The 12,093-nt window shown below is 45.0% G+C and overlaps 1 protein-coding gene across 3 annotated transcripts in view; it reads right to left on the reverse strand.

The window, feature by feature from the left end:
* The window catches only part of GMDS (GDP-mannose 4,6-dehydratase), a 410,677-nt gene extending 404,387 nt beyond the window's left edge, over window positions 1-6,290 (reverse strand). For 2 of the 3 annotated variants that reach the window (XM_019005675.2, XM_015618377.3), the window contains exon 1: window positions 5,986-6,290. In XM_019005675.2, the coding sequence (XP_018861220.1) occupies window positions 5,986-6,102 (117 nt within the window). In that variant the 5' untranslated portion in view covers window positions 6,103-6,290. The remainder of the gene's footprint in view (window positions 1-5,985) is intronic. The other variant, XM_015618378.3, reaches the window with a different exon arrangement.
* Window positions 6,291-12,093: the final 5,803 nt, after the last annotated feature.

The raw sequence follows: 12,093 nt of genomic DNA on the forward strand, positions 1-12,093 counted from the left end.
ACTATTTGTTATACTATTTTATACTGAGTAAAATACCTTTTTCTCAAGAGTTTTGCATGACAATCAATAGCAGCACTTCTTATTTATATCCTGTAAAGGAAAAATACCTGGAATTATACTTTATAAAAGCTTAAGTTTCATACCAGAGCCACTATTCATTTGCTGCAAATTATTTTCAACAAGCCCGTTATGCTATCTTGTCATAAACTGCAGCTATTCCACTTCCAAGCCTATGACATGGTCACGATATCATACAACCTTATATTGAAAGGGACTTCTGTGTAGTTCAAGATCCTTGCTGAAGACAGGGTCAGCTACTGCAGGTTGCTTAGGGCCGTGTCCAGTTTGACTTGGGTACCTCCAGTGACAGACACTCAACTTCTATAGGCAGTTTCTTCCAGTGCTCAATAGCCTCATCATTTAAAACAAAACAATCCAATAAAAACCACCCCAAAATAAGTTTACCCTCACAAGTTCAAAAGAAGTTTCTTGCATTTAGGTTTGTGGCCAAATTCAGTACTCCTACATCTCTGCATCCCCAAACTATGATAAGGATGTTCAAATCCACATAAAATCCTCATTCAAGACAACTCTCGGCTACTTAAGAGACAGAAACTGAAATAGAGTACTTGGCTCCCAAGAGCCAACCAAGACAATATTTGTTTAAATGAACAGGTAGCAATACTAATATTTAGCTTTACTCAGAAACCAAGACTATTTGTTTTAATGAGAAGACAGCAATGCTAATATTTACCTTTAGCCAGTTTCAGCAAAGATTATCCTCCTATTTCAATGCAAGAAACCAACCCCTTCAATTTTATCCTTCTTCTGGCAAACCAACATCCTGTCTCTGGTACAACAGGATATAATGTTTCTCTACATCTGTTTTTCAGGTATATACACATTCTCCAGTGACACAGATTCCCACCTCACCATTTGATCACAATACTGAAAGAAGGTTTCAAAAACATTAACTGTTTCCTCTACGACTCCTCTCCAAGTAACATTTATTTTATTTTAGCCACAGCGTATCAAAGAGTTTAATAGTATATGACTTTAAACCAGCTATTCATTTCAGGTTTTTTTTTAATACTGAGTAATGACTCATGTTCTGTTATTACTGTACTTTGCCCCACTGAGTCTGTCTTGCTCAGTTTCATCTCAACAGCCAAATTTAAAAGAAAAACAACCAAACTGAACAACTTGACTTCAGTTTACAACATTAAATCTTGATTTCTCAGTATCTTTTTTGCCCCCTCTCTTGATACAGTTAACCTTTCTCAAACTATGAACTGTAACTGTGGCATGAAACTTGCAGCACACATGTATAGGGGTTTGGTGTGTTGGACGAATAGCAAAGGCTGTAAGCAACTGAACTTCTGATACAAAAGAAAGGCAGACCCCACACTTTAGGCTCTCTCCAGGCTTGGTTGAAAGTTCTGAGGCTGCTGTCTTAAGTTTTGCTAAGTGCTTAAGTTTTGCTGAGTCAAATACAAATACTCTGTCAAATACAAAGTATTTGACAGAACTTCAGGCAAAGAAGCAGAGGCTGGGGCTAGTATTGCTGCTGTAAGAACTCTCACAAGGCAGAGACTCAACTGCTCCCTTCATCTACAGTTTGCAGTAGCCTCAGGACATATACTGACACTGAGCTCTAATGCATTGCTTCACATAAAACTGAGCTTTGAAGTGCCTGCTGACTATCTTACTGTCTCTCCTAGAAAAACACCAGATGCAAATAAATATTATTTACTGCTCATAATCCAAGGGACAAGTGGGAAAAGTAGAAACATCAACATAGTTAGGCTCAGACAGATTATTTCTTGGTAATTCCCCGAGAAGTCAAATATCTAAATACTTCTACGAGTATCAGTATAAGAAAAAATCTGACTGACTGCAGTGCAATCAGATATTCTGGATAGAAATTTAAATGGAATTTTAACAGATACTTAGCCACAAGTATCTATCTAGAAAACAATGTTTTTAAAAAGTACTCCTTTAGCAGCTTCCTGATATAAGCAACAAACCATGTTTGCATACCTACAATTATGGTAGTACTACTAATATTTAATTCAAAACTACCATTTTTACAGAGTAACTCTTCGAATTACCAAGGTTTGAAAAGTCCAGCATGTTTTTTTTGCATTGTGAAAATACTCTTAATTTAAGAGTCATATTCAAGCTGTTTGAGATTCTTTTAAAAAGCATCTTCATTTAAACACATGCAACAGGACTATTTAAAATACTTCTCTTTAAATGAAGAAAAAAGTGCTATGCATTAGTCACAAGTAGTCTGCCAGCAGACCAATACCTATGTGACATTTCAGAAATGTTTCATTCATCTAACCACAGCAACTGCTTCACTCAAAGTCATTCTAGCAAAACACTGAAATGTGGTTCATCCCACTGCTATAGTGTTAGAAAGATAAATCTCAATATTGCAAAAGGAGTATATAACACCACTGCCTACACGCTTAGTCTCTTATCTGCAATGCAAGTGGTAGAATGATACTGATTTCACCATAACTCCAAATGCAAAATTTTTAGAGGTTGATACATCTGCTTTGATCTAATAGAAACTAAGGTTTGGCCCTTGGAGCCAGAATACCACTTAAGTCCTGATTATACAATCATGAAATTTGCTCTCCTTTGTGGCTTCACCATGCATACAGCAAACTCCTCCTCTTATTTGGCCAAAGGTCAAACTTACCTTCCTATCAGTAACATATTCACCCTTGCAGATACCTGTCCTCTAAATGTCTTCTATCTAGAAGAAAAGCAAGTCAGAACTGACTTCATTTACTGGTGCAGTTAAGCTGGCAAATGGCACATGCCTCCAGTCTCTCACTAAACAGAAGAACTTGTGCAGACAGCCCATCTTTCTCTGGCATGGTGTAAAGTCTCATGAACCCCACTAAAAACCCCTTAATCAGAAGTTTCAGTTGTGCCATATCTCTATGCTATGCTTCAGTTAAAAGCTTCATTGTCAGTCAATTGCTCCATTATCAAAGTATAACTATCTGAGCTCAACTCTTTCTCCATCCTAGAAAGAAAACCCCAACTTTTATCAGTGGAAAAGATGAACATTCCACATGTTCACGGTTACACAAAAATTCTGGAAAGTAATGAGTTGTCTGATTTCTACACTATGATTAAGCACGCTTGCTGTGGCATCATTTCAACTCAGGAAGGGCTGCTACAGTTCAAGCAGCACCTCACTTGGCCCAAGAGTACTCTAACAACCAAAGGCCTACCCCATAATTGTCCAAAACTGTTGTGGTCCATATCCAGCTCAATAATTACCTGTGCCAGGCCCTACAGGGCATTACTTCAGAAAGCACTTTCAGAGGACAGTAGCCACATACAAACAAAAGTAGGTTCCTTATACAATACAACTGTGCCAGCTCACTTTTTGCTGTAGCAGAAAGGCACAGTTTAAGCAAGGGGAGTTTACCATCCAATTCTGTTCTACACAAGCTTCAGTCTGAAGAGATTCAAGCCTTTAATCTCGCACCTTGAAAGAGCACCAGTTAAAGGAAGAATGTGAAACAGACCAATACTCTTTAGACCAGTGGTTAAAATAATTGCCTGGGAAAGACAAAACTTGAGCTCTAGATTCCACTTCAGCATATTTGTACATTTTACACATGGTAACTAAGTTTAAAAACATCTTGCACTGCTTCTTCGGGGACAGGGAGATGCAAGTCTGCCATTCCCACATAGTAAACAAAATCCAAGTCTCCTATTTCTGGGTAAGGCCTCTTCAAAGAAGGGTAAGGAACAAGTAGTATAGTGACTTCCTTTAAAATTCATCTAAAAACATAGATGGACCAGGAATCCTGGTGGCAGATATCAAAATTATGGAGAACTTCAGGGCCCCAACAGAGGCCTTCCCTAGCTCTGGTTCTCCACGTGTTCTAATGATAAGTAATATGACTGGCAAAAGTTAAGCTAAGAAGGAAGAACTACTTTGAAAACAGACAAAGTAATATAGAGAACACAATACTGGAAGAATCATGGTGTTGTAGCTACAGGCCTCTAACTTACTATCTTTGATGAAGAAAAACGTACTTCTGCCAACAACCTGGATGACTTTTCACACAGCACCAAAGGAGTCCTTGGGAAAGCTCTGACTGTGCTCTTGCTAGAAACAAACATCAAGCAAAAGTGTTAGTACAAAGAGATTATTAGTTTTTCCTCTTTTCAGACATAGCTATGTGTCCTTGTCTGACACCCACTTGAAGGGTTCTCCTCAGCCTGCTATGGCAACTGCTAATCCATGGGAAGAGCATGGACCAGAAAGTGTGGCAGGAACACACGAGACCAGTCATAATGAGATGAAACACAAGCAGCAGGTGAATGTTCAAAGCACAGTGCAGGCTCTCTCAGATAGCAGATGAAAAGCTAGTCTCTGGATTTACTCCCTCACAAAGAACCCACTGGTTCTTCCACTATAAAATAAAAAGAGAGACAGCATTGAGAGTCACAGTGTAAAAGAGCAAGATGTTTGTTTTGACATGTACTTTGTAACAGTGCTCATGGACTTCTCGACAATCTACACCAGCACCTTGCAGTGGATCTACAAACACACCAGAACAAGTCACAGTTGAAGGGGAAGAAGTTCTTCCATGTATGAAGCCACCACTGACTAAATGCAAGCCATAAAGAAAAAATGCTGTTCCACTGGGATTTCAAAATGAGCCTTAATGGCTACTATACATTACTTACTTAACAAGTTATACCAATCACAGGAGATACACCCTCCAAGCAGAACTCCTTCAGTACCCAGCATGTTCCTGGAGATAAGCAATGTGAAAGGAGAGCAAATTTTTCCAGGTAGTGGGAGGTATCTACATTGCAAATAAGATGTTCTTCCATTATGAGTAAGCATGTCCAGGACAACTTTTCATTTAGCACCCACTTGCCAGCAAAGACAGACCAACGCAGATCTCTGTTTGCACAAACAGTCCAACCAACTATCCCAGCTGCCTACTGGAAGGTTAGCAGCACAACCCACAAACTGCATACATCAACCCTCCTGCACACCTCACCAGGTTAAAACTCACCACCATCATAACTTTTTTCATCATGCAGAAGTTGCTCCAAGGGAAACTCTGATTTCTTTCTCTTTCCATGCCATCTTTCTCCTGCACCTTCTGCTCAAAGCAGCAGGACTCTGAGAGCATCATTATCCCTATGAGTAATATAGCCAAAAAAATTGGACACTGCAATGAACGTACACGAATACAAAGTGAGCGGCCTGGGGAAACACTTTTGTCATCCATTCAGGTTTCAGTATAAAGCAGCTACTGACTGTAAATGCATGGCTGCCCAGTGTGTCACAGTGACAAGCGACAAACACCCCTTCTGAGTGACAAGCCTGCTCAGGTCACAACCAACGCTGGCCACCTCACACCTGCACTGGTACCTTCCCCACTGCATGCCGTCAGAGTCCCAACACCGGCTCCTTGTACTGTTTCTCCTAGGTGCGGCTCCTTTCTCAGCGATGCTCACTTCAACACCTCATCTGTGTACAGGTTTAGCTGATTTCTCAAGAATTCCTGGTACAGGCTACTACAAGACAGTCCAGACACGAGACATAAAAGCACTGCACCCCATCTCGTTCACACCAGCTGAAGAACATTACAGACCCCCGGGGCAGACAAGCCCTGCCCACGAGGTGGTCTGTCCGCCTCTGAGCCAGCCTGGGGCTGTCAGAGGGAGCTCCAGCCCGGCGCGGAACTGGCGGCACCACCGGTGAAGGGAAGCGGGCACCGGGCTGGGAACGCACCCGCGGGGATATGTCCCGGGGCCCGGCAGCGAGGGCGCCGGGCAGACCCACGCCGAGCCCTCCGCCGCCCCTCTCCCACGCCCGGCCCCAGTCACGGCTGCCCGCGGGCTCCTCGGGGCGAGTCCTTCCCGTCCCTTCTCCCTCTCCCTCCGCCGCCGGTAGGGCACGTAAACGAGGGGAGCCCCCGCCGATACCTGTCCGGTGATGCCGGTGATCAGAGCCACCTTCCTGCCGTTCATCTCCTCGCCGTCGTCTCCCGGTGCGGCGGCGGCGGCGCAGCCACACGCCTCCTCCGCCGCGGGCTGTGCCATCCTCCCGGCGGCGGGCGCGTCCCAGGTGCGGAGGTATCCCGGGGCGGAGGCGCGGCCGCCGGGGCGAGGCTCCCGGCACTGGGGGCGGGCACGGAGGGGAGGATGCCTACCGGCACCCAGGGTTACCTGCCCTGCCCTGGCCGCCGCCGCCGCCTCGGCATTTCCGCGCTCGCCGGCCGCCCGCCCGCGCTCCCGCCCCGCCCCGCCCCGCGGCGGCCGCAGGTGCAGCCCCCCGTAGGCGCGCTCCCGCCGCGCTGCCCGGGAGCGCGCCCCGCGCTCGGCACCGCTCCCGCCGCGCGGCTCGGCCCCGCAGCCAATCGGGAGCCCCGGCGCTGCCCTAAGGGGGCAGGAGACGCGCCGGGGCCGAAAGCTGGCGCGGTGATTGGCTGAGAGAGGGCGGGGCGTGGACGGAGGAGGAGGAGGAGAATGGAGGAAGACGAGGAGGAGGAAGACGAGGAGGTGGAGGAGGAGCGGGGCCGCCCGACTTCCTGACCGCGTGTCGGGCCGGGGGATGCGCCGGCGGAGCTACGTGAGGCGAGCGGGGCCGCGCGCACAGCGCCCCCCGCGGCGCGGAGGAGTCGCCGAGGTAGCGCCGCGAGGGCCGCGCTGGAGGTCCCGAGCGTTCCCGCTCTGGAAACACTTGGTTATAAACGGACCAAAGGCTTCTGCAAAAAGGGATTTACAGCAAGCTTTTGTTCTTCTGATGGGGCACCGGACTGGCATGGCTTTTACCGAGGAAGCAGGTCGCTGTATGTACAAGGAAGAAGGTGCCTGCCCGTGATTTGCTGTTATTCCATGAAGGATTTCGCATCATTTCCCTGATTGCGTGCTTGGATGATGGGGCCTCTGTGTATGCAGATGACCGTCGTAGTGTTAATTTTCCTATTATTATGCTGCGCGATCAAAAAATTTTCAATGTCATTGAAAAACATAGTATATTTAAAACAAACAAAACAGAGTCTAGTAGCATACTGCCCTTCAAATGGAATTGTACTCTCAAATTGTGAACACTTTCTTGCATGCTGCTCCTCACTTTCTCGGTTTAAATTCCCTTCTTGCAGCCTCACAGTCTGAGATTCCACGGAGAATTTGTGTTATGTCACAGTTACTTAGTTGCAGGATGTCATCCCAGTTGTACCATTTCTGCCTCCTGTTTCTGAAGCCTTTTCTCGACAAGCACATGCAGTTTTACCAGGTGGGCAACATCTGCTACTACTTGTGCAAAATGACTGCATCCCACCAAGTGCTTGCTTGTGGATGTACAGTTTCGGATTCAGAGAGGAGGGGCATCACAAAGGAGCTCCACCCTCTCAGCTTTAAAATGACACATGAGAAATAAAAGGATATAAAATTCCGAGAGTTTCAGAATTCTGTGTACCAGAAATAAGGCACAAACCTTTATTTGAAAACCTAGGATCTGAGATAAAGGGGAGTTAGGAGCAAGTTTCCTTTCTTTGCTTATTGACATGGATCATTCACTCTTCTGTTATATCTGAGCTGCATAAAACACTACATGAGCTACAGCCTTAAAAATTGTCCTTTATGTGGCCAGATAAGCTTGTCATTTCTAGCTTTCCTTGGCAGTCCATTCGTTGGTTTACCATCTTTCTTGTTCTGCCCAAAAAACTGGTGAGTCAGGCTGTCAAAGTCCTGAAGCTGTGATAGAGGAGCCCTCATCCATGGAGCCTACGTGTGCAGCTAAGAGCCTTTTTCTGGTTACTTCCTCTGAACAGAATTTTTCTTACCCCAGTTACCCAGTATCCAACAAGAGCTATTTTTCAGATGTAGCATTTTCCTTGACTGTTATTCCCAGAAACACTCCACTGAGGGGGGAAGCTGGTTCATACCTTTTATAAATTGCCTGATTAATCAAGTACATCAGTTGACCGATGACCTTTTGCTTTGGTTTTGCTCTCAGGTGACAGGCACCTCCTGCTCTTTCTCTATTCAGAGCAGTAGATCTCCTTCCTGCTCAGTGGCTGCACTCCCAAGCGATTCAGAGACTCTGCAACCTGTGTCACTTTCCTAAGGGGAGCATCCCAGCCAGACTTGGCTGAGAGCACTTCACCAGGGTTCATAATTGTATTTTTGGTCAATAGTAATACTAGAAACAGGCAAGTAAAACCAGACAGGGTGTAGCCCAGTTCATGTTCCAGCTGACTGATACTAAAAAGGAAAAAAAAAACCAAACCGAACCAAACAAAAAAAAAACAAAACAAAACAAAAACACCCCCAAAAAGCCCCCTTTAACTTGTTTAAATTTCTGTCCCATTTATAAGTCTGGCAGTAGTAGTTGCAGACACAGTTAGCCAGCTACCATAATCCTGCTAGGTCTGCCCCTGGCATGCACAGGCACATTCCAGGGTTAATGCACAAAGACTGTTCTGTCACCAAAGTCTTCCAAAGTACATTTACAGAAGAGACTGAAGGCTCAATTGTGGCCCAGGTACTAGATTTTACCTAAGTTGCTCTGGTGTTGACAGCAATTTATGTCAGACTGCAGCTGAAAACTGGAGCAGCAGCCCCCAGGGACTCCAGGATTAATATTCACTCTGAGTGCTAGGCTGCACTGATGTCTCCTTGCTGCCTCCAGCACCTGTACCATGGCATGTGCTACCTTACTTAGAGCTATGTCTGCCCACACCGTAATCACTTTCTCACACATCTGTGTGGACCCGGCTCTGGCTTCTAAAACTGGCAAAGCCCCATGGAAAGAGGAGGCAGCAGACTGATGCACATCTGCACCTCCAGCCCCCTTGGATCCCTGGAAGAGGAGATGTTTGTGTGAGCATGAGTGTCCAGTAAAAGTTCTATGCCCAGCGAGTAAATGGTCTGGCAGAGTCTGAGGAGACATAAAGAATAACATGTGCAGCATTACCTTTAAAGCTACCACCCCAAGAACAGGGGGGAAAGAGATAGGACAGATGTGAAGAAATTTACTTGGTACTGGTGGGTAAAAACAGGTATCACAGGGAAAGAAGGGTGGAGAGCACAGCTAATTGAAGTCGAGCTGGTTAAACCACAAAATAATGTAAAATGACCAAAGAAGAAGCAGAGAGGGAAAACTGGAGAGAAAATAAATGTTAATGAGAGTAAGGAAGAAAGGGGTAGTAGGAGGAAAGGACTGAAGTGTATTAGATTGCAAAAAATAGTACCTTAAATGTTAAGGAAGAGTGAAAAGGGGGGAGAACATCTATACACTGAAATCTTATTACACTTGAATACCACATATATTGCAGTTCTGATTATCTCAGTGATTAAGTGGGGATGTGACCACATTGCCTTTGAAATTGGAAAGGTAACTGTGTGTGGTTTAAGAATGTCTTGTGAGTCAGTTGTAAGTTCTTGCAGGAAATTAGTAGCCTTACTTCAAAAGTAGAAATAATGGACTTGAAATTATGGTTTTATTCACTGTAGGACAAAGGTATCCCTAATTTTATTATAATAATAGCATCACTCATGCTAGAGGTGTGATAAAAGCTTACATGATACCATTGCATCCTATTCTGTTATTCTGTTAGAAGTCATCATTGGACTGAGTGGAGCCCTCTTTCTTTGCATCATTTAGTGCAACAAAGGGGAAAACTGACTATTTTGGTTTTTCTAGGGTTCTTCTGAATGATCCTCATCCAATAGTTTAAGCAGCTTCTGCATTATGGTGCTGTGAACTCCATTAAATCAATGTCCAGGCATCACAGAAGAATGCTACTAGAATGCATTTTACTTCGCTCATCTGCAGCTACCAAATGCTCTGGATCCTGTCCCCAGCTGTGAAGTCCACAGTGGCATCCAGGGACTGTTCAAAACCCCACCAGGGCTGGTTGGGGACTGCAGAAAGGGAGCCAGTGGAGGATGGGTGGCTCATCCAAGTACACTGTCCCTTCTGAAGAGTTTTTGGTTTATATATAGGCAGGCAAGCAAGGTAGGCCTAGGATAAAGTACTGTAGAAATAACTTCTTTTTCTACTTAGCTGTTTTATAATAATGACAGGAAATAGTTGCATTCATTGACTTCACAGAGCTAGGGAGCTGTGGAAAGCATGTGTAAAAGGAGGGAAGTGTGAGTCCAGGGGAGATCCATCACAATCTGAAAGAAGTGCAGATGTTGGAGTGAGAGGAAAAAGCACCAGACCTCATGAAGAAATAAGAAGTGAAGCATGAGCAGAAACAAGAGGATGAATGAAAGAAAAATCCCGTAATTGTTTTTCTAGCTGTTATCTTTAAGATTTGAGGGCATGTGGAGTAATCCACAGCTTCAGTGCCCTGACATTGTGACTTAGCAGGTGTTCTTGAACCCAAGAAGGGTTCAAGGATGGTTCTGGAAAGTGAGTCTCAAGGCCAGGCCTTGGAGTTCAGCAGCACTTGGGAATCACTTGCTTCTCAGGTGGTTCTTTTGTACCTGACCAAACTTCCCCTTCTTCCCAACAAGCTGAATATTTTTCCAAGACAACCTTCTCACTGGAAAATGAAGTTAAGTCATCAGTGCTTCAACTCTCCATTACAGAGCGGGGGGAAAATTCCTGGTGGTACTGACTCCCAGCTGGAGCACTTTGTGTTCAGCATTTGTGGCCTGTGCCCAGCCCACAAAGTACTAACAGCCTCCTTTTGCTTTTCACAAAGGCTTGCCTGCTTACTTTTGAAGGGGTGGGTAAGACTGGTCAGACTTGCTAAATTCTTGGCAAAGTTTCATCCTTTGAAAGGCAGAGACCCAGTTCTTGTTGGTGCTGTCATGATACGATTTTTACAGCAGTCTGCACAGCCTGGTGTTTCAAAGGCAGAGGCAGTGCCAGTGCCATGTTTCTCTCTCTCTCATCAGTCTCCAGTACTACCAAGAAACTGTGCTACCCTGCAGTAAAACAGAAAGAAGAGCAGGATCCAGGCTGAGCTTGGTGCCATTTTTTATATCCATCCTAAAAGTTTGTGCCTGGGATACTCAAGTCTGGGACAGTACCATGGCCAGGCATGCAAACATCCGTCCTTCTTGTGCTTGGTGCAGGAACAGCACAGGTGTGAAGAAGTGGGGATGCTGGCAGAGCTTTATGCAGCATGGTGAGCTGTGTTTGGTAGCCTCAGACACATGGACAGGGCTGTGGTTAGCTGGAGTCTCGCCCTTCTGCAGCGTCTCTGGGCAGAGGCTGATGATACAGGATTCTGGGCCATGAGCGGGGGTGGAGGAACCTGTTGGCAGGCAGGGACAGACAGGGCTGAGGATACCTTTGGGTCTTGGATAGAGCAGCCAGGGATCCAAGCCAAGCCCTGACTCTAAAAGAAATACTCCTTTGTTAAAAAGGAGCATGGCAGGGACAGTCTAGTACCTCTCTGCTTGTGGTCCCCAAGCAAGCCAGCCCTTGGTGCAATGTGTTCCTCAAGCACACGGAAATAATTAACAAATGTTCCTTTGTATCTCAGCCAGCACTGGAGGTACCTAATTATGGACATTGTTTCTGTAAGAAACACCAAATAAATGTCCTTTTTCATTCCCAGAAGGGAGTAAAGAGCCATGAATACAAAAAGCATCAGGCCCAGCGATGTGTTAGCATATGCAATTGTCCCTTACAGCTTTGTGAACTGATGCAAACTGGACTGGAGCCACTGGAGTTAAAACACCTGAGAGAAGAAACAGGTTTGTAACTGGAAGGAAAAGGAGAATTCTCTGTGCATGACTGATTAGAAACACTTTTGCCCAACATAATTATTTCAGTATGTACTAGGAGTCATGAGAACTTCAAGGGAGATGTTGGCAGCTCTTTGTGAAGTCTAGTGACTGAAGTTCAGAAAACTATAAAAGCATAACTTTGCTAGACCTGAAAAGTAAGTTTGCATATTTTAGAGAATCTTACAAAGAGAGAAGCTGAATCCCAAATATCCAGGTCCCTATGAGGGTCTTCACGTGCAGTGCTTCTAGCAAGGTAGCAGTGATACAAAAATACACCATACAGAATGAATGCTGTTAACATTCAATTGATAGGTTTGAAAAACCATGAGAAGTCAC

This window comes from Parus major, chromosome 2, assembly GCF_001522545.3.
Source record: "Parus major isolate Abel chromosome 2, Parus_major1.1, whole genome shotgun sequence".
Taxonomy (NCBI): domain Eukaryota; kingdom Metazoa; phylum Chordata; class Aves; order Passeriformes; family Paridae; genus Parus; species Parus major.